Raw genomic sequence first — 24,988 nt, 5'->3', positions numbered from 1 at the left:
CAACACAGCAAAGCACCTGGTGGTGTGGGCCCCAGAGAGCTCCAGTCTAGACACTGGCTCCCTGTGGGGCAAATCCCACCTTGTATTCACCTTTAGCATGAGGAGGGGATGTAACCACACAGAGTTGCTGGGGTTACCTGTGCTAAATGAGAAAACACCTAGTGTCTAGTTCATCATTATTTTTAGTCGAGTTAGCTGGGAGCATTAGTCCCCTGCTTGCTCAGCAGGGGTGTCCAACCTGTGGCCCCTCAAGCCTCATGCGGCCCAGGATGGCTATGGATGCGGCTCAACACAAAAATCGTACATTTACTTAAAACCTTTTTTTTTGCTCATCAGTTTTTGTTAGTGTTTGTGTATTTAATGTGTGGCTCAAGGCAACTCTCCTTCTTCCAGTGTGGCCCAGAGACGCCAAAAGGTGAGACACCCCTGCTAGAGGCTGTCACTCCTGGATTTTTGCCCCTCCCCCTTCAGTGAGTTCAGGCAGAACCCCTGCTGGGCATTTCTAGAGGAGGATGCTGGGGAGGGGGGCGCTGCCCTTGGGGGCCATATTCCATATTAAAGGGTCTTTCTTAGAAACTCCTGTCCATCTGTCTACAGTTTCATGGACTTTTCAGTTGCTAAAATGACAAATACTTGTGGCCCCAGAAGTGACTCTAACTTTATTCCTAATTAAATTCCTAAATCCATTCCTAACCTTAATCACCAAATAGGACCCTAAATTTGATAAAACCCCAAACCCTAACTTTAGGACCCTCCTCAGCTCCTAACCCCACCCCATCCTTACTCCAATTCTAACCTGATCCCTCACCTTTGCTCTAACCTTCATCCATAATCCTCATCCTAATTCCAGTGGTAACCCAGGGTTTCCCAATATTAAGCCACTCACTCTCACAGTCACGAGTTTTGCTGTACCTGTGTTTCTTCTGAGCTTGAAGCTTACTTAATAGTTGTCCTTAAATTAGACCTTTAAAACATCTTACTGTAGAGTCATTCTGAGCAAGTATACCCCAGAAACGATTAACACCTGTTATCTCCCATACCGCCCGAAGTGTGCAAGGACTTCAAAGCCCACGCAGCCAGCAACCTCCACAGCCAGGCCAGGCGGGGCTGCTGCGCCCTCTGCTGGCGGAGTCTGGGAGCAGCTCTAGCTCAGCTCCGTTTTGTTCTGGACGGAGTCCACAGGGCACTCTCTGATTTGACATTTAGTGTCACTAGCTGTGGGGTTCCCTTAATTGTGAGTAAAGAAAGGTGAGAAAGGATCTCCTTGCTCTAGGCATAGGGTCTGGCACCTGGGGTGGGGGGTGGGGGGTGGAGACAAGCCTGAAGTCAGAGCAGCAGACAGGAGCAGGGCAGGGGCTGGGCCTGCTGGGAGGCTCAGGGTGCAGGATCAATTCTGAGATACGGAGTATTGCCAGAGTTGGGACCAGAGATCAGAGTGAATTTAGGGTAGGAATGAAAATGGGAGTGAGGCAGGCCAGGGCTGGATGAGGGGAGGGTGCAAGAAGGGAACACAGCAGGTCCAGGCACCAGGTAGCAGCTAGGTTGGGATTACAGCAATTAAAAAAAAAAAAAAGATTTTATTTATTTTTAGAGAGAGGGGAAGGGAGGGAGGAAGAGATAGAGAGAAAGATCAATGTGTGGTTGCCTCTCACATGTGCCATACTGGGGATGTGGCCTGCAACCCAGGCATCTGCCGTGACTGGGAATCAAACCGGCAACCCTTCACAGGCCAGCATTCAGTACACTGAGCCACACCAGCTAGGCCTTAAAGCAACTTTTTAAGTGACTTTCCTGGGGTGTGGTTGAGCCCTTGAGCCTGAGGAGGTGGTGCGGGAGCAAGGCTGGGCTGAGCTGAGCATGCCTGCCACAGGAAGTCTGCTTTCTGCGCCAGGACTGTGTGGCTGAGATTCCCCATCTGGGTGTATGGGGGACACAGAGCCAGATACTGTTTAACCACTTCAAAGTGGAACCCCCTGCTCTCCTTCCCAGCTCCCTCAGCCCAGACCCAGGACTCCCACAGTTATCTGTTTTGTGCCAGATCTTGTTCTTCATCCCCTTGAAGACAAGCCAATATACTTTTTGCTAAGATCTAATGTTTATTTTTTCTATAACTTATAAAGGAATAACATTGCCATCTTGGTTTTCTGTAAAATAAAATCTTGCATTTGTGTGGTTCTTCACATATTAAAGAGCTATTGGGTTGGCCAAAAAGGTCTTCTGTTTTTTTCTGTAAGATGACTCTAGTAGAGCTTATTTATCTTTAACTTCATTTGAAACAATTTTGTTAGATTGTATTGTGACAGCTGTCATATCAGCCTATATTTTTTTTTTTAAAACATGAAAATTGGTGAATTTTTGTGTAGCCATTTTAATATTGAAGATGGAAGAAAACACACATTTTTGGCATATTATGCTTTATTATTTCACAGAAGGTAAAAATGCAAAAAAAGATCTGTGCAGTGTATGGAGATTGAATTGACTGATTGAATGTGTCAAAAGTGGTTTGAGAGGTTCTGTGTTGGAGATTTCTCGCTAGACAATGCTCCATGGTTGGGTCGACCAGTTGAAGTTGACTGCAATCAAATCAAGACATTAGCTGACAACAGTCAATGTTATATCATGTGGAAGAGAGCCAATATACTAAAAATATCCAAATCAATCAAGTTATTGATGAAAATGAAAAATGTCTTTTATTTTATGGAATAAAACATATGGACTTTTTAACAAACCCAGTATTTTCCGAAACATTTTTCTCACTGATTCATGCAGCATCCTATGAGGTAAAAATAACTCTCCTCCCGTTTTATAGAGTCAGAGCCTGAGGCTGCTGTACTAGGCCAGTCACAGGTTACTTGAGGATTGAAAATCAGTGTTCCAACCTCTAGCCCAGCACTCATAGTTAGATGACGTGGATAATCCTGACAGAGGTCAAAGATGAAGCACAGGTGACATATTTGGACTTGCTCTTAAGATATTAAAAACTCCAGGGCTGGAATTTGGGCACCTGGGACAGGGAGCTGGGGTTAGGGGTGGTGGCAGCAACCAAATCCCATTACCTGGCTGGTCACGTAGGCCAGGGCAGAGCTACCACTTAGCCTGTGCCACAGGAATCCCTGCAGGTACTAATGTGAATTTCAATTGTGACATCTAAGACAGCAACACATTAGTCACACATTGCTAATATCTCAGGCCTCCCCTACCTGTCCAATTAAGGGTTTTACCACCTGTGGCTCTGGGGACACTGACAGGCTACAAGATTACCCAGCAGAGGGCAGAAGTTCCTGCAGAACTTGGTGTCTGGCTCCAGGCTCCCTCTAGGGGTAACCTTTGAAGCTGACACGTCATTCCCTTCCCACGTCTCCCCTTTGGAGATAATCCTGGGCAGGCCCACCCTCATTTCCTCACTTCCAGTGGGGCGCCAGGTGGTTTATATCTGTGAGGCCATCAGCAGTGAGCAATGAGGGGCTTTCTGCTTGGCTAAGTCCTGAAAGGTACATATGAAGAATAGCTCCCTAAGGCCTGGAAGCATCCCCTTCACTAGACTGCTCAGTGGCTCCCGGGCAGGTGACATCAGGCTTTGAAGATTCATGTCTTTATTAAAGGCTGTGAAAGTGGAGAGAGGGCAGAACGGTCTTTGTTATAAAAGCTTTGATGAACTACATCAGAAGGCAGGAGGCACTGTGGGGCTGGTCTGGGGCTGGGCTTGCGCTAGGGCCACTGGGTGCTGCTCTGCCTAGGCCAGGCTGCCTTGCAGCTGCCAAGACAATGCCCATCACAGCCAGGCTGGAGCCCCAGCCCCTCCTCCCCGTCAGCCTACTCCCACCAAGTTTCAGAGGCAGCACCTGCTTTAAACTGGAATCTGGTTTTAAATTCATTAGAGTTCACTGTTAAAGCCAGCGCTCCTACCGTAGTAGCAAGATCATCTGTCATCCCTTAGAGGGCATTCAGACCACCCACTGAATGGGGGCTGAGGTGCGGCACACAGACTTCACTCCTGTGACAGGTGAGCCCACAGAGGCTGGGGTTCTGGGCTGCATCCCAGTAGTAACAACCAATGAATAGGGATAGGAGGAAGGAGGGAACAGTGGTTCTGCTAGTCAGAAGGGACAGCTCTGACCAGCCAGCGTTCTGCTGCTCTGACCTCTAGTGCAACCACAGGTTGGGAACCTTAGCTTAAGTCTGGGGGCTAGGCTAGGGTTCAAGAATGAAACCACCTTGTCCACTGCCTCACAGGCCTTTTATCTATTCTTAAAATCCCAGAACGGCACAGTTGGATGGGACTCTGAGACCATCCTGGCCAACCAGTCGTTTTACAGATGGGGACAAGGGGGCTCAGGAAGGGGCCTTTTCCTAGGTCACACCCGATGCAGAGTTGGGGTCGGGCCAGGACTTGCTCTGCTGCCCTACATCGCTTGTTCTTCGAGCAGCAATCTACACAGCAGTGATTCTGGAACTCAGCAGCACCAACATCACCTGGACAACCTGCTAAACTAAACAGCTTGCTGGGGCCCACCCCCGAGCGCCAGACTCCGGAGGCATTGGATAGAGGTGTCAGGGAAGACCAAGGTATGAGTCCCTGCACTGCACAGAACAGCACTGGGCAAGAGGACATTCATGACAGGGCTGAGGTGGGCAGTGCAGACACAGCGGAGGGCCATGCAGAGAGGAGTCGGTGGCCTGAGGACCAAAGCGCACAGCCCTGACTAAGGGGAGGTGTTTGTGTGGCTGGAAGGAAGCAAGTGCGGAGGGCAGAGGGGGCAAGCTTGGCACAGCAGGTTCTGTCTCTGCACATATGAGGCCCTTCAGGGATGAAAATGGTCCAGAGGGAAGTGAACAGAGTCAGCCTCCAGGCAGGCAGAGGCTGGGAGAACCCAAGTTCTTAAGGGGCAGTTTGGTTCGAAAGGCACTTGGGTAGCTGTGGAGCGACTGGTGTTGCAGTGTCCATGGGAGCTGTCAGCAGATCCCCTGGGCAATGGCTGGGGTCAGGGAGGGACTGTGACATTCATAGAAGTGGCAAGCGAGGTGGCTGAGGCAAGATGGGGGCCACTTAGAGAGCCCAGAGGCTATGCCTAGTTTGCCTAGGACCTCCCTGGTTCTGGCTCCCATAAGGGAGGGGCCAAGGGCCTGGTGAGTTAACCCATTGGTGCACTGGGGATCTGGTGGCTTGGGGCTGGGTGGGGTCGGGGAGGGGCTGATTGGCCTTGGAACCTTCCCTGTGGGGTTTTTAGAGAAGGAAAATTTGGTCCTAAAGAAGGAGAACTATTCTAGACCAAGTGCCAGATGAATATTAGGGACCAGGATCTTGGAACGTTGTGATGGGCAAGGCCTGGCTCAGGGACACCATCCCTCTCTGTCCCCCAGAGATGCCAAGACAGTCACCCCCTCCTCTCAGCTCTGCTGGGAGGCCCTTTTGGCCAAGCTGTGGCTAGCGAGAGGGCTAGAGATGCCTTCTGCCCGTGCTAAGGCTGGCTCCTCCAGCAGGCCTTTGAAATAGGTGCTCAGAGCTTGCAGGTTGAGAGCAGGCTGGGCATGGGGTGATGAGGTGGCCTTCAGGTAGCGGCTGTACTTCTTCAAGCCCCCCTGTGGTTCTCGGCGGTGTGTGGTCAGCAGCTCCATGAAGCTCACATTGTGGAGGGCGAGGAGGCGGGCCTCGGCCCGGGACAGGACAGCTGCCTGCACCAGAGGCTGCAGGGATCCGAAACACTGCAGGTTGCTGAAGGAGTAGACATGCTGGGCTAGCTGGGGTCCCGGGGAGACCTCGAGGAGGCGGCACAGGTCGCGCATGGCCAGCACGGCGGCCAGAGCACTGTGTTCGCTCATGTTTCTTGCCAGATAGGTTTTGGCCAGACTCTTGAGTTTGAAGCTGCTGGCCTGGGGCACACGCTCTTGGATGAGGGGCAGGGTGGCCAGGAAGCCGGAGATGGTCTCCTGGAACTCGCACAGCTTGTTCATGTCCTCTAGGGCCTGGAAGAAGTTGGGGAGGCTAGGCCCCCACAGCTTATAGCAGGCCAGGATTGGGTGGCACATGGAGCCCAGGAAGCGGAGGAAGTGCTGTAGCCCCACCTCCAGGGAGACTGCCTTGGAGTAGATGCTGAAGGCCTCTGGCTGGATGAGCACACGGAACTTGCTCTCTTGGTTCACAGCTGCCAGCTGCCTAATCTTCTGGGCTAGGCAGGAAAGAAGGGTAGGATGAGGCCCCAGGGATACAGGGGGCCCTGGGTGGGATTGGGGGACCTCTAGGGCTGCCAACCCACCCTCCAGAGACTCCACCATGGGGCCTACTGCCAGGAACCAAACATCAGCCTCAAAACATTTGCAACTCTGCCCTTAGCTCCGTTGCGGACAGGGGAGGAGGTCTGCTGCCCTCATACACTCCTTGCTCACTGGCTGGGAGTCCAGCTCTCCACTTCCCTGTCACCTGCCTCCGGTTCACAAAACCGTTTAGATCCAGGTCCCTCCTATGTCTCTTCTGTCAGCCTCACCCACCTGCCCTCGAGACCCCTCACAGTTTCTATCTAGCCTTCCACTTCCTGCCCTTGGCCTCCAGTACAATTAATCACTTAGCTATTGCTAAGCCTCCCAGCCAGTTGGAGCCTGAGACAGACAGCACACCTGCCCAATATACTGTACTCGAGTGTGGCCTAGAGCTTTCTGTGAGATCTGCAAGTGAGTTTCCTGTCCTGTAGGAACACCTGCTGCTTCTGGCTGGCTAGGCGAGCCCCAGGCTGAGTCTGTGCCACAAGGCAGGGCCTGGGCAAACACTATGGGAGTTGAGGGGCTTCTGGAAGAAGGGGTCATATATCTCTGTGACTCTGACTCTGTTGGCCTCCCTCTGCAGCCGCCTGTGGATTGGGCCTTGTACTCAGAGGTATGCAGTCAGAGCCCAATGCCTGGCTCGAGCTGCTGGTCTCAAAGCAGTGACCTAATGCGAGCACTGGGTTTCTGTTCAGAGGCACTTTCCCAAGGCTCTCCGTGTAAGAGAAGTGCACATCAGCGGTGGACCCATGTGGGTGCTTGACTCACATTTTCAGGTGCTGGTCAAGGCAGCTGTCCTTATTCAGATGACCAAGTGGTACACCTGGGAGTCGCAGGGGAGGTGCAGTTTTCTTTCTCTTTCTCCCCCCCCGCCCTACCCCCCCCCCCCCACCTTCTGCCCTCCCAGCTGTGGTCACTGGCCAGAGCTTGGTGATCTCCTGGGCCTTGCAGATGGCTCTGCCTGCACTTATCTTGGGGACTTAGAGACCAAGCTAGAAAGGGGTGGGGATGGTCTTTAGGGAACCCACTTTCACTGTCAATCTTGAGGTCAAAGAAAACCAGGGGCCTGTCTTCTGACTGGATGTCTGTGAAGCTCTCCTCCAGGGCCCTGAGAGAGCTGGGGCTCTCCAGCTGCAGGTCACTGGACTCGCTGCTGCTGTCATCTGGCTCCCGGAAGGACTGAAACACAGAAAACCAACCGGTCAGGTGGCCGGAGGGCAAGAATGTGCTGGCATGTAGTCACGTGTGTGGGAACACAAGCAAATTGGTATGGCCTGAGTATCTGTATGCACACACCGAAGGGCATACTCTTAGGGAAGGCAGGTGTATGTACAGGTGAGTGCACGTGCACAAAAATGTGTGCATATGACAGGACATGGATGTACACGTGCACTTGTGCAGGCCATGTTTCAGACAGTGCACATGCACTAGTGAGGAGGGGTGAGGGGATGAGATCATGTGGGTAGGTGTGTGTGCAGCTGGGTATGCAAGGGGAGGTATGAATTTCTGAACCTGTGTTGGCACTAGTGTGTGTGAAAGCACAAACTTATGAGTGTGTGCCTGCAGGGGTGAGTAGTGCTGGGGGTGGGGACTTGGGGGAGAAGCCAGTGCCTTCATCTCTGAGCACACTCAGAAGACACGTGAACTGGGGACAGGAGGAAAGAGTCTCACCTCAAACGCCGCATTTTTCTCTGGAAGGGGCCAGAAGCCTGACTTTGGTTGTCTCCAAAGCCAGCCAAGGTCCCAGAGTCCTACACAAAGGGGAGGGGGAAGACTGCGCAGCCTCTAAGACCCACACTGAGGTGGACACACAGGACCTGGCATTGAGAGCAGCGGAGGGATAAAGCTCAGAGCCTGGAGGCTGTCGTGCAGCAACAGGAGCCGGCTGTTCAGGGAAGCCTGAGGCTCCTCCAGGCTGAATACCAAGGGCAGAAGTTTGAATGGCCTCTGCTGCCGGGGAAAGGCCCCAGCTCTCAAGGGTCTGGGGCTACAGAGGCAGATGTAGCCTCTCATAATAGAGTCAACTGCTCTTCTCTGCACAGCTGCCAAACCCAGATACTGTCTTTTGTGGCCTGCTCAGAGTCTCCTGTGAGTGCCATCTGTGAATATTAGCCAGAGACCAGGAGGGAGGGGCACAGCCAGCATCCCAGAGCTCGCTTGGGGCTCTGCTGGGTAGGACACAGTCCAGAGCAGGCCTCAGTTCTTCCTCTTACGGACTGCCTCTGGCTGGCTGATGGAGCTGGTCTCACTTAGGGCCATCTGAGGCCTCTGACTAATGTCACTGGACTGGGAGATAACTAGCCTGTTTTCCTAGGCCCTTCTATTCTCGAGGTGAAACATTTAATAAACAAATCTTCAGCCAACAGTTAAGTCATTACTAACCACAGATAAAATGTGCTGGATTTTCCTAGGAGTGGCTGATTTTTACTATGTTTGCATTTCATAGCCCTACCCCAGGTTCACCAACTTCCTCCCAGTCATTGATAGAAACATTCGCTAGAAATCCATCTAGAGCTGGTTTTACTCAGAGAAACCTGTGAGCTCCAGGACTTTAGACAGAAGGCCCTAATAAGAGACTTTGTTAAATGCCTTGCATTTCGGTACCGTTGAATTGGCCATGTGTCCAAGGCTGTTTGCATAACTGGCTCTGACTCTGTCTTGCTGTCCTGATCTCCTTTCCTCCCTTGGAAGGAGTCCTTTAGAACATCTTCCTTGAAGTTGATAGCTGGTGCCCCGGAGACTCCACCTTCTTCCCCCATGGGAGAACCCAGTGCCCCTCTCTCCAGCCTTCCAGAGCCTGTTCCATTTATAAGGCAGCGGCGCTCTCACAGTTGGGCTGGCGGAGAGCTGGCTCCCCTTGCCATGTCCTTGCCAGGACCTCAGCTCTCTCTCACCAATGGCTGAAGAGTCATTCACTTGGCTGAATCCTCTCTGCCATCCATGGATATGGCACACTGGGCTTTCTATTCTTCCTTCTTCTTTTTGTTCCAAACGTAAGTGCAAAAGCTGTTGCAGTGGCCCTGAGGGCTTCCATCTGCCTCCTTCTTTCTGCTGTGTCTCTTCAGGCCTTAGAGCCAGAATCTTCTTTTAGGATATCCTTTTCCACGTTAAGCTCCCTGGAGAGCGGCACAGCTGCATCTTTGGGCCAGCTCCCCATCTTTATACCAGGATCATTTATGATGGCCATTAGAACCTCATTATTAGAGCTTCCCATTGTCCTGGGGTCATTTTCCTTTATAGTCATGGAAATTCCTCTGTCCTGCACTTACTGAAGACTGTGGAGGCTCCCTTAATGAAAGGGCACCACCTCCTTTCTGCTGAGCTTCTCAGTGGAGGGAAGCTACATCTCCCAGCCCTGATTCCTCATCCTCCCAGGTTCCTCTTATCCTTGGGGACTTCCACAAAGTATGGCTTCTCTGCGGGGCTGGTGTCACAGAAACATTTTCCACTGACTCCCAACACCTGTACCTCAATTTCCTCACCCTGAAAAGTACTGGCGCATTAAAAAAAAAAAAAAAAAAAAAAAGACTTAAAAAAAGGTTAACCAAAGAGCAACCAGCACATAGAGGGTCGGGCGCAAAACACTTCTCTGCCCCTGCTCGCTAAGGGAAACGCTCCTGTTCCGCCCTCGCCCCTCCACAGCTCGACTTATTCCACGATCTGGATAATTGAATGTGTAGCGGAGCAGAAAGAGGGACAGGGCAAGAAACCGCAACCCAAGAAGCCAGGAAAGGGCCTTTCCTTGGAAAAAGCTGAGGTTTGCTTGGCTGGGAAAGGGACGGGGGCAGACATGACATGGGGACAGATGAGAGCCCCTGTGTAAGGACTGGAAAGTGAGTGGGGGGTGGGGGGAGAGACGCTTTTGAGGACCTAGGAAAGCTTAAAGCAAAAAAGGAATCTAAGAAGTGCTGCTGTGAGTTATGAGTTGGATCCCTTCGAAAGATGCAAGTAAATACTGGAATGTACTTTTAAAAATTATACTTGGCTAATGGACTGGGTTTCTCAAACTGAGCCACGAGGGGATCCACGATTTTTCTCAGGATACCTATGCAGTCTGGTTCATGAGCTGTATTTCACTTATTTTCATCACAGGTCAACCACGTTCCAACTCAACCCAGCAGGTCTGAGAGCTACACCAAAGGTCTAGGTAGGTTATCTGGGAAGATCCAGCTCTTCCCTTCCCGCTGGGTAGTTCCAGGAGGTGTGTGTCCCCTCCACTCAAGGCTGATGCACACGTATGGGCCCCATTTCTCTGACACACATGTGCAACTGAATCCCCCAGTTCTTTGATCAGTGTCAGGCAGGGCGGAGGCAGACTGTCCCAAATACTGATGTGGCCCATGGTTACTCAGTCAGAGAGGAGCCAAAAACCTCTGATATTCAGCATCTAGTCACCAGAAGATATGTACCTAGTACCTGACGTTATTGTCTATGAAGAGTCTCCAGCTCCTGAGGGGCTTTCTTAGCATCCGAGCTTAAGCAACAGCTGGGGTCAGTTGGGCCAGACACGCATCGCTGGTTTTTGCAGCTACAAAACCCCAGTTCCTGCTAAGTCAGGAAGGCCCCAGAGATATCGCACCTGTGTCTGTGACCGGGCCCACCCCGCAGTGCACCCGGGGCCCCACTGCCTGCCCACGGCCCCTGCTGCTGCCGCCCTCGGGGGACCCAGCTCCTGTCTTCCCAGCAAAGCAACTTTTTTCCTGACACACTCACCAGCATCACTGTCCCTCCCCTGGATCAGCCGCTCCCCACAGGCCTCCCTTCCACTTGTCACCACTGCCACTGTGACACACCCTCTCGCTAGGCCCCCTACTGCATCCACTTGGTCATCTTGCTGCCAGGCCCAGGGGCTGCTCATCTCCCGAAAGTGTGGTGAGCACACCTATTTTTTTTCTGCCTTGGGTCCTAACACACAGCCCACAGCAGAGGCACTGCCGAGCCCACGTGCGCACCGCCAGACCCAGCTCCGGCCCCTCCGCCCAACTACTGCCTCATTTGGCTGGGCTGGAGGTCTCCTTCAGAGTGCCCCGCTTGCTCACAGTGTCTCTCCCCGGCCCAGCAGGGCCGCCCCAGAACCCCCAGACTGTCTGCATTCCAGCAACCGACACACCTGCAGCCTGAGCAGGAGGCGGGGGTGCCTCCATGCCCTGGTGCACTAGGAAAACATGGCATGTTAGCAGGGTGGTCTTCTACAACTGTCACTGGAAGGTTGGAGAAAGGCCACAGAGAGGAGAGGACATGGCAACATAGGAGCCTAGAACACCAGGGAATGTCATCTTGCCCCCTCCCTCCAAGCTGCTTTGAATACTCTAAGAGCACCAGGGGGACTTGTTTTCTCCTAAATTTTTTCATAAAATTTGAGTCCTGTAGTTAACGGGTGTGTCTAAAGAATACCTACAAAGGCAGCTGTCCTCTGGCTCTCTCCACACCTGCAGACCTGGCCTCAAAGGTGAGCAGCGGTTTTAAATGTTTAATTCTTGCTGACCTTCAACGTGCTTCTCCCTCCTTCCTTGATTAACCTCCGGCACCACCCAGCTCTTTGCTGACAGCTGAAGATCAGACTGACACTCTCACCCACCACCCAAACACAGCTGTGTCAGTTCCTCTGCTTGACTATCAGGAAGTCTGGTGAGACCAGGGGTATCCAGTCCTTTTCCCTTTCCTTCCCAGGCCTCTACCTTCACCAGGCTCAATTTTAATTCTATCAAGGTTATGGGATAAAGAAACAAGCGTCCAGATTTCAGAGGAATTGAGAACATGGGCAGAAAGGGGAGGGCGGTCCTGGGCGGCTCCGAGGTCTCAGCTTGTGTAACTGGGCAGATGATGCAATTCACCAAACAGAGCAAGAGATGAGTCTGAGGTCTCCATGGAGCATTGGAATGCAGCTGTGGGAGGGCTGCTGGACTGTAAGTGAAGACACAGGCCTGGTTGAGATCCGGGAGTGTATGCAGCCCAAAAAAAAAGAGGGCCCAGAACCAACACTGGAACATGTACATTTAAGGAACAGAGACCTTAAGGAGAGGAACCCTCCTGAATGAAGGGGAAGCAGCCTCTTGAGAGGGTCCAGGGCTGGTCAAGGTACCAACTGAAGGTGACCATTGCACTTGGAGGCAGGGAGGGTTCACTGGCAGAGTGAGGGAGAGCCGGGAAGTGGGGGGAGCAAGGAGCACCCAAGGCTGGAAACACAGCGGGAGAGGAAAAGGTGGTTGTGAGATGGAAGACTCCCTTCAGCATGCTTAGATGTGGCTCGTAAGGAAGCGAAAGTATCTGAAGATGCAGGTGAGGTCCGGGAGATGGGGTGAGCTCCCAGGGAGGCAATGGTGCAGGGGCCTGGACAGAGGAGCCCCAGGGAGCGGATGTCCTTCCACCCTAACAGGATAAAGGGAGGAATGTGAGGGGATCAGGTCAATCTGTGATTGAATATTGGGCAGCAAGATTTCAAGGGCTCTTGTCACCTGACAAGTGGGGCTCTTGTCCCACTTCTTGCTAGGGCAGAGGGTGCGATCACTGTCAAGAGTGTGGGTGGGGATGAGGACCCAGAGCTCAGGCGGTGGGGGTGCAGTGAGCTGGGGTGGAAGCTGGGAGTGTACCTTAAGACTACCCTTTGTGGTTTTCCGCCCATTGATTTTCAACAGAACTGGCTCCAGGTGGCAGTACAGAGGCAAGCTACTGAATCCCTCCAGGGCTGCTGCTTTTTTTTTTTTTGGGGGGGGGGGGGGGGGCAGGCTGCTAAGGGGAGGCCAGGAGGCAGGGTGCTAAAATCCTGGTGAAAGATTGGCTGAAATGGTGGGCGGACCTTGCCAGCTGGAGGTAAAGGCAGGAGAAGGTGGGTGGGAGAGTGGAGGTCCTGGCCATTCTTGAGCGGACCAGTTTAGAGATGGACAGTTTCAGTGACAGTGAGGGCCGTAGGTAGCCTTGCGGTGAAGACCCTTAAGGGGTCAAGGAGAGGAGAGGCCAGGGTGGTGGATGCTTTAATCTCCCAGGAAGAAAGAAGAGGACCCTTAGCAGGTAGGTGCCAGTCTTCCCTAGGTGGGGAAAGTGGGAGGACGTCTGATATGAGCTGGGGAAAGTGGGGTTCACCTCAAAGGCACAGGAGGTCTCACCAGATGGTGGGACTGAAACAGCCCACAGGCACAGAGGGTTTTGGCCCCACGTCCTACCTCTGATGCTCCCAGACTGTGGGAGAAACAGGACATAGGAACCCCACAGGAGGACCAAGTTTCCGTGTAGGGAGGTACAAAAGCCACCTGCAGGGAAGAGCTAAGTCCAGCAGGGAATCTGCTGGTCACGGAGGAAGGGTTTGCAAGGGTGATGTTTCAACAAACATTTATTGAGCAGCCATTTGTGCCAGGTCCTGGGACCGACACAGTCCCTGCCTTCATGGGCTTAGATCACGGCAGAGGCCCAGTAGAAAAGCGTGGGGTAGGGGCTGGGTCAGTGGGAGGTACAAAGGGCAAGGGAAGCTTCCTCTTCTTGAGTAGGGGCCCAGGTACGTGAGGAGCAGTGGCCTGGATCTGCCATGCCCTCTTGACTGAAGAGGACTGGAGTCTTCCTGCCCAGAGTCAATGTGGTCATTCCTTCCTTGGTTTACTCCTTGACCAAGATGTACGAATGCCTAGAGAGTGTAGGGCCTTTAGGTATGTAGGTGTGTGGGCTGGGCTGGGCAGCAGGAGGGAGGGGCAGGTGGAAGCAGGGCATGGGTATCGGCCACAAGGTTACAAGATGGTGGCCAGAACCTGAGAGGAAGACGCTCCGGGCTCTCAGGGGCCTGTCTGAGGGGGGTCCAGGCTGGTGGAGGGCCTTTCTGGGGAGGAGAGTGGTGGGCATGCATTTGGAGGGGCTTTCGGTGTGACTTGGATTTGGGGATTCTCCACAGGGGTCCTGTCAGAATCCTGGGGGGAAATTCCTGCCCCAGGAGTCTGGGGTGACCAGCCTTCTGACCTGCCCCGCCTGAGAGAGGTATCAAGCTGGGGAACCACAGAGGAGAGAAGAGCAAATTTGCTGAGGCACCGAACTATATGGGGGGCCCCCCGGAGGGAGTGGCCGAGAGACCGCCCTGCCCTTCTTGCCAGTCGGGGTTGGCCAGTGGCCCTTTGGAAGCAAGGGAGACACTCCTGGGGATTGGCAGGATGGTTGGGAGGCTCTGTGATGGCAAGGGTGGTGGCCTGGACCATGGGAGAAGGACAAGTCCATGTGGGAGCACAGTGCACTCTGGGTGGCAAGTGGAAGATGTGGTGAAGGCGGGTGGCTCTTTGTGTTCTCCGAGACAGGCAGCTGATCCCACGGTGGATGGTAGCATGCTCCTGGTGCCCGGCTGGCTGGCTGGGAAACTTGGCATCGGGAATGGCAGCTTGCTTGGCGGGGTTGTGGAGAGGCCAAGCCAGGCGGCTGCGTATGCCTCGGGATAGACGGGAGGCCCGGCAGGTGTGGGGTGCTCCTGGTGCTCTCAGCAGGGGTTGGGCTGGCAGGGAGTATGGCGCTGTGGTCTCCATAGGCTCCACGCACTTTCCAATACAGAACCTCAGACTGAGGGCTGGAAGCAACTCACGGGCCACCCCGTCCAACCTTTCACTCTGTTCAGGTCCCTTTTGCCCTTGGACAGCCTCCATTAACAAACCTCAGGGACAGAGGAGTCATAACCCACAAGCCAGTATTCCATTATACAAGTTCTTTCTCACCAGGAGTGAAACTTGCTTGTGTGGGCCCTGTGTGGCGCTGCTCCACGCCCTCACACCCGCGCTGGCCCTAGCTGGTGTCTACTCCCCTTGTTGAGGACTTAAGAGGACAGAAATGCTTAAGGAAGCTCCCCACAAAGGCAACTGCTCGTCCAGAAAATAGACAGAGCTCTGGAAGGAAGCGCTCTCTCAGCATTTCAAAAGAGAATATGCAGTTACTGAAGGCCCCTCACCTGGAGGGAGGGTTGGAGCAGTCCTGGCCCACAGCTGGCATTTGGAGACTGTCCTCAGGACAGCTCAGGACTTACTGCCTTGCTAGAAAATACCCCAGGTGCAGGGCAGGTCTGAGAGTCACCCGCTGTGACTATCCCCTGGGACCTGGAATAGGGGGAGGCATGAGTCCCGGGCCAAACTGTTGGACTACTCACCGAGTTTTCGTCCTCTGAGTCTCCTGAGCTGATCACCACAATGCGCTCCTCTGAAACGAGGTGGGGGAGGCAGTGTCAGGCCCAGCTGGGAATGCCCACTCCTCCCACAACCCGTGCTCCCATAAAAACCCTTGCATTCCAGTGGCCTGGGTGGGTGTTGTGTGGCCTGCAAGAGGGGACGTCAACATTCACCATGTGCGCCTGCGTGGATTATTTATTCACGGTGGCTTTCCATGGCTGCCTGCGGTGCCTTCTGTGAATACTTAATTCAGCTGCTGGGCCTGAGTGCAGAGTCCACTCCAGGCAGAGCTGCCTGACAAGCACCAGCTGGTGAGGAACCTTGTGCAACGCTAAAGCAGTACACTGGTGTATTTCAATTCTCAGACCTGCGGGCTAAGATGTTCAAGTTAAAAGATACCCTATTATCTAGTTAAAGCCTTTTGATTTACCAATGGCCTTTGTGAGCAAGGACTATCAGTTAGGCTTGGCGTGTGAGCAGGGTCAGGGCTCAGGCTGGAACCTAGGATGAGAACAAACCCGGACTGTCATGAACATTGCAGAATTCTACGGGTTGATCTCAAGTCATGCCCAAGGACTCCCTATCTGGCAGTGTCCATAAAAGATGTCCAGGACAAATGAGGTGACTTGGCGGTGGCCTTTGCAGAAAAATGTGGGAACTAATGTGTGTGGATTTTACTCAAGTCCCTCTTAGTGGGAGTATACTAGGCAGACATTCCCTGGGGAGACCCACGCTGTGCAGAGGCATGGTGCTGCGTTCCCTAAGAGTGTGCTGGGGGGAGGCGCTAAGGAATGGTGGGCTTCAGCCCCTCATGCTCCCCACACTGGAATTCTAGCAAAGCATCTACTCTCACCCCCCAAACTGTGGGCTTTCCTTGCCCCATCTGGTGGCAGCTGAAGGCAGGACACAAGGAATGCTGTTGGCTTTGGGGTCCCTGCGTGGGGTCAGAATGCAGAAGAGGAGCCCCACCCAGCCCCTGGAAGACAACATGGAGGCCTCAGCCTCTGTTGCCCCCAACCTCCCTACCTGCCTCCCCAGAGTCGCCAGTCTTGTGGTTGCTGTTGAGCAGTAATTCCTCATTTGCTGTGGAGTGGCTCTCGGGGATGGGGGTCCCCTCTAGGGCAGGTGGTGAGAGTGCCTTGGAGGTGCTGGGCCTGGGCTGCTCAGGGGAGCTCCGGGCCAACCTGGCCTCCTTCTCGTCCTCAGACTCCATCTTGATAACCTTCCTGGGGCAGTCGGTCTGGCAGGACTTCCTCTTCTGTGCTGTGGCTGTGGTGGAGACCTCCTATGCACAGAGGAGTCACAGTGCCAGGTCAGGAGCCTCCAAGGGCCCTGCGGTGGTAGGCAGAGACCCGGAACTGGGTGGCAGGGGCCCGTGGCCAGCCCCACTGCTCTCCGCCATGCAGAACCTGCCTCTCCCCACACAGAAAGCCCTCCCAGGTCGCCATGCACACCGGCCCTGCCTGCTGCTAACCATTGGCCCCTGCAGGCCTCTGCCTCCCCTGCGATGCGCTCCTATGCTTAGAGTAGAGGGGAACTCGCTGACAGAGCAGCCAAGGGCAAGGGACGGCATAGAGCAGGCACCGATTTAGATCTGCATTCTCATCCAGCTCCACCTCTTACTGCCTGGTAGAATCTGGGCTCTCAGGACGGGAGGCAGGGACTGGGGAGAACTTACCTGCCTGCAGGAGGGATCTTTGATGGAGTAGGCGTACATTGGCACGGGGTGTGCCCCAGGCACCGACTGTACCACGGCCACAGGCTGAGCATCAACCAGCCCCGGGGCCTGTGCCTGAGCCATCTGTGGCCCCTCGGGCTGCAAAGTCAGGAAAGGAGAATCAGAAATGACTAGACAGCAGGATAAGGGGCTACGAACCCAGGCCTGGGGTCAGCCCAATCCCCAGAGCTTCACCCAGCCACAGGTACAAGCTGCTGGGTCCACCGCTCAGAGCCCCTAGGGACAAGGAGCCCTCCCCCAACCCTGATGGCTGCACGTGATGACCCTGAGGTACTGGCATCCAGGAATCACTGTCCAACAACTCCTCAAGGTTTGCTTGACATCTGGCCTGCACAGCTCCAGGGACAAGTGCTCACTACTGTCGGGACCAGCTCCTCCACAGCGGTAAGGCTGTAACAGGAAGGACACCCTTACAGCTGGCCTCCCTGTGGCCTTCACTCTGCCTGGGTCATAATGGCCATTTCATACCTTAGACAAATCACGTAAAACTCCTGGGGCCTCTCAGTCCCTCTCTCTCTGTGAGTGGAAATAATCACGATAACGAACTCCCAGGGCAGTGTGGACGAAGTACGGTGCTAAGTAAAATGCTAGGAAGGGCACCTGGCACTTAAGTCCCTGATGGTGATGGCAGGGTCCTTATCACTGCTCTGCGCCAGGCACAGTGCCGAGGGCTTCATGTGCCCAGCCCAAAACAAAGCAGAAACAGTTCCTGAAGAAGTTAGAGGATTTTCATAGGATTCAACAATTCTACGCCTAAGTATGTGCCCAAAGGAACGGAAAACAGATGTTCAAACCAAAATTTGCACATGAATTTTCACAGCAGCACTATTCACAAGAGCCAAAATATGTCTAGCAACAGAATGTGGTGAACCCATACAAGGGAGTATTATTCAGCTATAAAAAGGATTGATGTTCTGATACGCACACACGAATGAACCTTGAAAACATTATGCTGAGTGAAAACAAGTTGGCCATGCCCTGTCCGGCTGGCTCAGTTGGCTGGAGTGTCACCCTTACACCAAGGGGTTGTGGGTTTGATTCCCAGTCAGGGGCACATGCAGGGAGGCGGCTGATCAATGTTTCTTTCACATCGATATTTCTCTCCCCACCCCCGCTTTCTCTCTCTCTCAAATCAATAAACATATCCTTGGGTGCGGATTAAAAAAAAAAAGCAAAGCAAACTAAAACAACAGCAGAAAAAGCCAGTCACAGAAAGATGCATATCGTATATTTCCACTTACCTGAGATAATCCAGAATAGTTAAATGCAGAGACAGAAAGCAGTGTGGGGGTTGCTGGGGGTAGGGGCCGGCACAGTGGCAAGTGAATGCTTTGTGGATTCAGGGTTTCCTTTTGGGATAATGGCAATATTCCAAACTAGAGAAGTGGGATGGCTGTACATGATTGTGAGCGTACTAAATGTCACTGACTTCCACACTTTAAAATGGTTAAAATAGTGAGTTTTCTTACATGAACTTTACCAAAATAAAAAGAAATTGTAATAAGAAAAAGAAAAGAAAAAGTACCATACTGATTATCACCAATCTACAGAAAAGGAAACTGAAGCACCAGAGAGGCAAAGTGGTGTCCTAAGGTCACATACCTAACAAGGGCCTGGACTAGGGTTTGAGAGCAGTGCCCTGAAATGGAAGGTCCCTTCCTGTGCCTACACAGCTCACTTTTCTTCAGTCACTGCCTCGCTTTTGTCCCTCCCTGCCATCCTTCCCTATTGTGTGAAACTGAACAGCCTGCTGGACCACTTGCTGAAAATGAGTAATACGGGAAGTGCTTCTTCAAAAAGGGAGGCCCAGACTCCTGCTCCTAATCTGACCCTTTGGCGCCTCAAATTCCAGTGGATGATTACTCAGGAGCCTGCAGTCTGTCCACACAACGAAGAAAAGGCATCCCAACACAGAGGAGGGGCCCTTCATCAGGTAGAACTGCTCTGGAAAAGCCAGGTGACCAACTGTGAGATTATGAGGCCAGGGATCCACTTTCCTTATTGGGACATCTGTGCCTCCTGTGCGGAGAAAGACATGGTCAAGCGGGACCACGTCTTTCTCAGAGGGGACACCAGAGATGACCTGGCCAGGCCTGGGCTGGGGTAAGCAGGGAAGGCCCAGCACAACAGGGCCATGTGCGGGGTACCGGACCCAAGCCAGGCAGGGCTCTTCCTGATTTCAGTGCTCCGGTGTGGGCTGTGGGCTCTTCCACAGTCTGCTATAATGGACTGACTTCCTTCTTTCCACCCATATTCCCAGGTTTCTTTTGATCAACATCTTTACAAAAAGGAAGAATTGTCTTGGGATCAGAGAATGAAGCCTGTCGGGGGAAAGGGGAGAGAATGAAACATCTCTGACTCCAGGGAAGTACAGTCTCCACTGAGTGCTATATGCCAGTGTTTTTCAAAATGTATGCACTGTGACGCATTAGATCATAAAGGCAATCAAGTGGGTCATGACCTACATTTTTTATATTACACAGAACAGAAAATATTAGTGTAATCCCACGTAATAAGTATAATTTATTTTGCAAAACTATTTTAGCTAGATGCATGTGTATGTGTCTATAGAGCACAGGCTTGATGTGAAATACAATTTTTTACAATGAGTTGTGATCAAAAAAGTTTAAACTACCTATTTTAAAAAATATTATGGGAGGATTTCCGGCCACTATGCAGGCATAGGTAGATACACCTTGCCTCCTCGAACAACCAAAAGAAGGACAACAACAAATTTAAAAACAAAAATAACCAAAACTGTCAGAAAATTGAACTGTATGGCAAGTCCAACAACCAAAGAGTTAAAGAAAAAACATTCACCCAGATGGGTAGGAGGGGCAGAGATGGGCAGCAGGGGGCAGAGAGGATGCATGGCAAGGCAGCAGCTGGCAGACTGGGTGGTCTCACATTTGCATGCAGATAAACCAGGAGAACAGCTAGGGAGCGAGACAGACTGAGCAACTCAGGGTTCCGGGGCAGGAAAAGAAAGCCTCAAAACCTCTGGCTGTAAAAACCCGTGGGGGATGTGGCAGTGGGAGAAACTTCCAGCCTCACAGGAGTTCGTTGGAGGGACCCACGGCATCCTAGAACGTACACAAACCCACCCACCTGGGAATCAGCACCGGAAGGGCCCAATTTGCTTGTGGGTAGTGGGGGAAGTGACTGAAAGTCTGCTGAGAGCTGAGTAAGCAGCACTGTTCTCTCTCCGACCCCTCCCCAAAATACAGCATCACAACGCAAGGACCTGGTTTCCCTGCCCTGGCAAATACCTAAGGCCCTTCCAGGGTAACAGGCGCAAGACAAAGAAATATGGCCCAAATGAAAGAACAGATCAAAGCTTCAAAAACTGAACTAAGTGATGAAGAGATAGCCAACCTATCAGATGCACAGTTCAAAACACAGGTAATCAGCATGGTCACACAAATGGCTGAGTATGGTCCCAAAGTAGAAGACTATGCAAAGTGAAATAAAGAAAAATATACAGGGAACCAACAGTATCAGGAAGGAAACCAGGACTCAAATCAACAATCTGGAGCAGAAGGAAGAGATAAACATTTAACTAGAACAGAATGAAGAAACAAGAATTATAAAAAAAATGAGGAGAGGCTTAGGAACCTCTGGGACAACTTTAAATGATTCAACATCCGAATCATAAGGGTGCCAGAAGGAGAAGAGGAAGAGCAAGAAATTGAAAACTTATTTGAAAAACCAATGGAGGAGGAATTCCCCAATCTGGTGAAGGAAATAAACTTCCAGTAAGTCCAGGAAGCTCAGGGAGTCCCAAAGAAGTTGGACCCAAGGAAGCACACACCACGGCACATCAGAGTTGCATTACCCAAGATAAAAGACGAGGAGAGAATCTTAAAAGCAGCAAGAGAAAAGGAGACAGTTACCTACAAAGGGGCTCCCCATAAGACTATCAGCTGATTTCTCAAAAGAAACCTTGCAGGCAAGAAGGGGCTGTCAAGTTTTCAAAGTCATGAAAAGCAAGGACCTACATCCAAGATGACTCTATCCAGCAAAGCTCTCATTTAAAATGGAAGGGCAGATAAAGTACTTCCCAGATAAGGTCAAGTGAAAGGCGTTCATCATCACCAAGCCCTCATTATATGAAATGTTAAAGGGATTTATCTAAGAAAAAGAAGATCAAAATCTATGAACAATAAAATGACAACAAACTCACAACTGTCAACAACTGAACCTAAAACAAAAACAAAGGCAAAAACAAACTAAGCAAACAACTAGAACAGGAACAGAATCACAGAAATGGAGATCAGAGGGGAGGTGGAGAGATGAGAATGGGGGAAAAGGTACAGGGAATAAGAAGCATAAATAGTAGGTACAAAATAGACGGGGGGCGGTTGAAAATAGTATAGGAAATGGAGAAGCCAGAGAACTTATATGTACAACCCATGGACATGAACTACGAGGCGGGAAGTGCTGCAGGGAGGGGGGTGCAGGGGAATAAAGGGGAGAAAAAGAATGGGACAAGTGTAATAGCATAATCAATAAAATATATATATTTAAAATTAAAAAAATTATGGGAGAGAACATGGAAAAAATTGGAAACCCTGTGCACTGTTGGTGAGCATGCAGACTGGTACAGCCACTATGGAAAATTGGAGGGCAGTTCCTCAGCAAATTAAAAATAGAATTACCATACAATCCAGCAATTCCACTTATAGATAAATTTTATGCTATGTGTATGTTATCACCATTAAAAAATTTTTGAAGCTGAAAATATCCTGCTCTATTCTTTCATGTCTGGCTCTACAGGCTGCTGGTACATGAAAGACCTTTACCCATGGGTCATGAACTCCCCAAAGACAGGGTTCATTTCCTCTGCTTCTCTGCCCTTCCTGACACCCACCCCCAATGTTAATGGAGTAGGAGACATATGAAGGCTCAGTAAAGGAAAAAAAAAATACCGTGGTTACTGATTTATAGTTGTTTTAGTTTTAAAATGTTTTATTTATTTTTTTCATTAAAGTACTGTAACATTCTATGAAAACAAGGAGGGGGGGAAATTTCCAAGCTGCCTCCACACCTGCCTCAGTCCCAATGAAGCCTGTGGGCATGTTTTGTCATCTCCGCTTAGGTGCACAGTTGTAATGAAAGTTAGCCAACAGTTTCCAGAAGGATGTGTTGGTTCCAGAAGCCCAGCTCCTGTCTTCTGAGGCAGGGACATGGGTCCAGGAGTTGCCTTCCTCCTGGTTGATGGACTTGCTTCTCCAGGGACAGCCGGACCATGCCTGCTCACTCAAGCTGCCATATTCTGTCCTTTGCATTCACAGTGTTACCCACTTCCTTTCCCCCAGCTCCACTGCCTGCCCACCCGGCTTCCCTCCAGTCTATCACTTAAAGACCACAACAGGCTCGGCAAAAAGAGCATTCTTTTGGTATTCCAAGTTCAAACTACTTAGTAGCGGGTAGTGAGAGGTCACCTCAAGATAAAGACCCAGCAAAAGACCTAGACCTTACATGGACAGTATGGGCTCTCTTGCTGTTTATCAACCAACAACGGACACCTGGGAGACAGCTGCGCACTGTGGGCCCAGGTCACTTTCTGTTATTATTCACATGTCTTTTTTGGGGCCATTTTTCATTCTGGTACTGTATGTAATACAAAACAACCTAAATATGCATCAACTGAGCATTGGCTAAATAAAGCATGCTTTAATCACTCAATGGACCACTGCACAGATGCAAAAAGGCACCAGGAAGGAGGATTTCATTGGGTGAAAAAGCCAATATTATGAATACATGGTACTATGTTCTACCTAAGTGGAAAAAAAAAAAGGAGAAAGCAAATACCTATCATTGTAATTACATAATGAAACTCTGGAAGGATATGTAATAAGTTAATAAAGATAGGTATGTAGGCATAAGAACTAACAGATGAGGGGCAAAAGTGGGAGTGAGATTTATTTCTGACCATATGATTATATTACCTATCCAAAAATTAAAATGTCATTTTTAACTTTTGAAGCTATGTATATGGGGATGTAATACCCAAGGCAGGAGTTAGTTTCTAGTCCCGTCCCTAGCTTACCATGTGGCCTCAGGTGAAGGCCACGCCCTCTCTCTGGGCCTTAGCTTCATCCTCTGTAAAAGAGATTAGATTCCATGCTCTCTCCCAGCTCTAAAACTCTCAGATCCAGAGTCCTATCTCCTCCAGGAAGCTTCTTCTGATTTCTCAGCCTTCAGCAATCTCCCTCTCCTAGGGGCTATGCTATAGCAAAGATAGGAAGGCTTGCCGCCCTGACCACCCGTATCAGAAGACCTGCTTCCCATGAATGTCTGATCAGCTCTGGGCCCAGATCCTGGACAGGCAGACACATGCAAACCTGGATGAGCAGGATGGGAAGGAGACCAGAACCCTGGTTGCAGAAAGAACTGAAGAAACTGACCCTGATGGAGAGTGCCATGCATGCAAGCTCCCACACAGGCCAAGTCAAAGGGGTGCCATTACATTTCTACCCAGGGAAACACTCTAAGTCACAATGATCCAGAGGTGGGAGTGACTGCCTTCAAGAATGAGCGAGCTTCTTGTTCTTGGAGGTATGTGCATGAAAGCTGAATCGCAATAGGTCAGGGGCACTGCAGAGGGAATGCCAATATTAGAGGGGGTAAGGGCACCTTCCAACCCTGAGAAACTATGGTACTTGGATATATGCTGGCGCTGAAATCACACCAATAGAACCCAGGCTTCTGGGTGGAGGTTTGACTCCTGGCCCCATTCTCCATTCCTCTCTAGGAACAATGTGTGAGGGAAGAGGAGGGGAAGGTCCACATGTTGACCCCAGGAAAAGTCTCAAATATCTGGGGTGGGGTGCAAGAAAGGGTGAGGTCATCAGGAGTGCCTATCAGTGACCACCTCCTTCACCTCCTGTCCATCCCTGAGTCTAACTGCTCCTGAATCCATCAAGAGCTCATGTCCCATAGAGAGCTACTGTGACATTTAGGAACAGAGCAGGCCAGCCCCTCCTTTTCTCCCTCCCACTGAAAGCTCCAGTCCAGCCACTTGCTGTCCATTTCTCAGGCACTGCCTCTACTCTATTGCCTGCAGACACAGGGACAGCAAGACTTGGTTTCCTTTCTGACACAGGGAAACTCCCAACCTGCCTGACCTGCTGGACTGTACCACCTCCCCATCAGCCCTCAAACCCATCTCACCAGGTTAACGTCAAAAGGCTCCCTGGGAGTGCTGGTAGCCTCTGGGCTGGCTCTCCTGGGTACAGCTGCATCTGGAGAACACAGAGAGGGTCATAAGCAGGTCAGGGACATCCCTGGTGAGAGGTACTTTGGCCTGGGACAGTGACTGAGGGAAAGAGGGAATGTCCCTCTTGCTTTTCCGAGAGACCCTTTCTCCACGGCCTCTCCCAGCACTGGAGCAGCTCCATGGAGGGGCTGGCAGTTGGAAGGGAAGTTCACTGATGGCAGTGGGCATGAACCCAACCCGAAGGGAGAAAGCGGTGGCATTAGCGAACACTTGCCTTTGGTCCCTAGCAACAAGGGCACCTCCCTCCATCTCTGGGCCAACACCAAAGCAAAGGGTGAACAATGGTAAAGGTGTATTATTGCTCACTGACTTCTCTGCATACAGTGAGAGCTCCATGACCCATAGCCTAGTTTTTATTAAGTCTAATATAACTCTCTCATGCTTTAGATTAAAATATGTGACTTTCTTTGCCATTGTCCAGTTCGAACACCCAAGGTAAGCTGTTTAAAAGTCTGTGGGGTCATTTCCTGTACGTGGGGTAACAGTCACTGTCTAGGTGCAGGAGGGAAAGTCCATGTCCACTCTAGGACTATACTTTTATGAACCCATGTCCATCAGCTCCAAGGGCAGCAGGGAGTGAGCCCTTGATCA

General features: G+C 51.4%; 1 protein-coding gene across 3 annotated transcripts in view; it reads right to left on the bottom strand.

Annotated features, from left to right (window-relative positions):
- Nucleotides 1–3,867: 3,867 nt before the first annotated feature.
- Nucleotides 3,868–24,988, bottom strand: part of PML (PML nuclear body scaffold) — a 42,970-nt gene continuing 21,849 nt past the window's right edge. Inside the window, exons 4-9 of one of the 3 annotated variants that reach the window (XM_054565126.1) lie at nucleotides 24,292–24,362; nucleotides 17,056–17,193; nucleotides 16,404–16,662; nucleotides 15,359–15,408; nucleotides 7,284–7,434; nucleotides 3,868–6,167 (exon numbers count right to left, since the gene is read on the bottom strand). In XM_054565126.1, coding sequence (XP_054421101.1) covers nucleotides 5,389–6,167; nucleotides 7,284–7,434; nucleotides 15,359–15,408; nucleotides 16,404–16,662; nucleotides 17,056–17,193; nucleotides 24,292–24,362 — 1,448 coding nt within the window. In that variant the 3' untranslated portion in view covers nucleotides 3,868–5,388. Of the gene's footprint in view, nucleotides 6,168–7,283; nucleotides 7,435–13,633; nucleotides 14,760–15,358; nucleotides 15,409–16,403; nucleotides 16,663–17,055; nucleotides 17,194–24,291; nucleotides 24,363–24,988 lie in introns of those variants that run through there. The other 2 variants (XM_054565134.1, XM_054565142.1) reach the window with 2 other exon arrangements.

This window comes from Pteronotus mesoamericanus, unplaced genomic scaffold (assembly GCF_021234165.1).
Source record: "Pteronotus mesoamericanus isolate MK-2021 breed Mesoamerican mustached bat unplaced genomic scaffold, CSHL_Meso_final contig_100, whole genome shotgun sequence".
NCBI lineage: Eukaryota > Metazoa > Chordata > Mammalia > Chiroptera > Mormoopidae > Pteronotus > Pteronotus mesoamericanus.
This window is presented reverse-complemented; position numbering and strand designations above follow the sequence as displayed.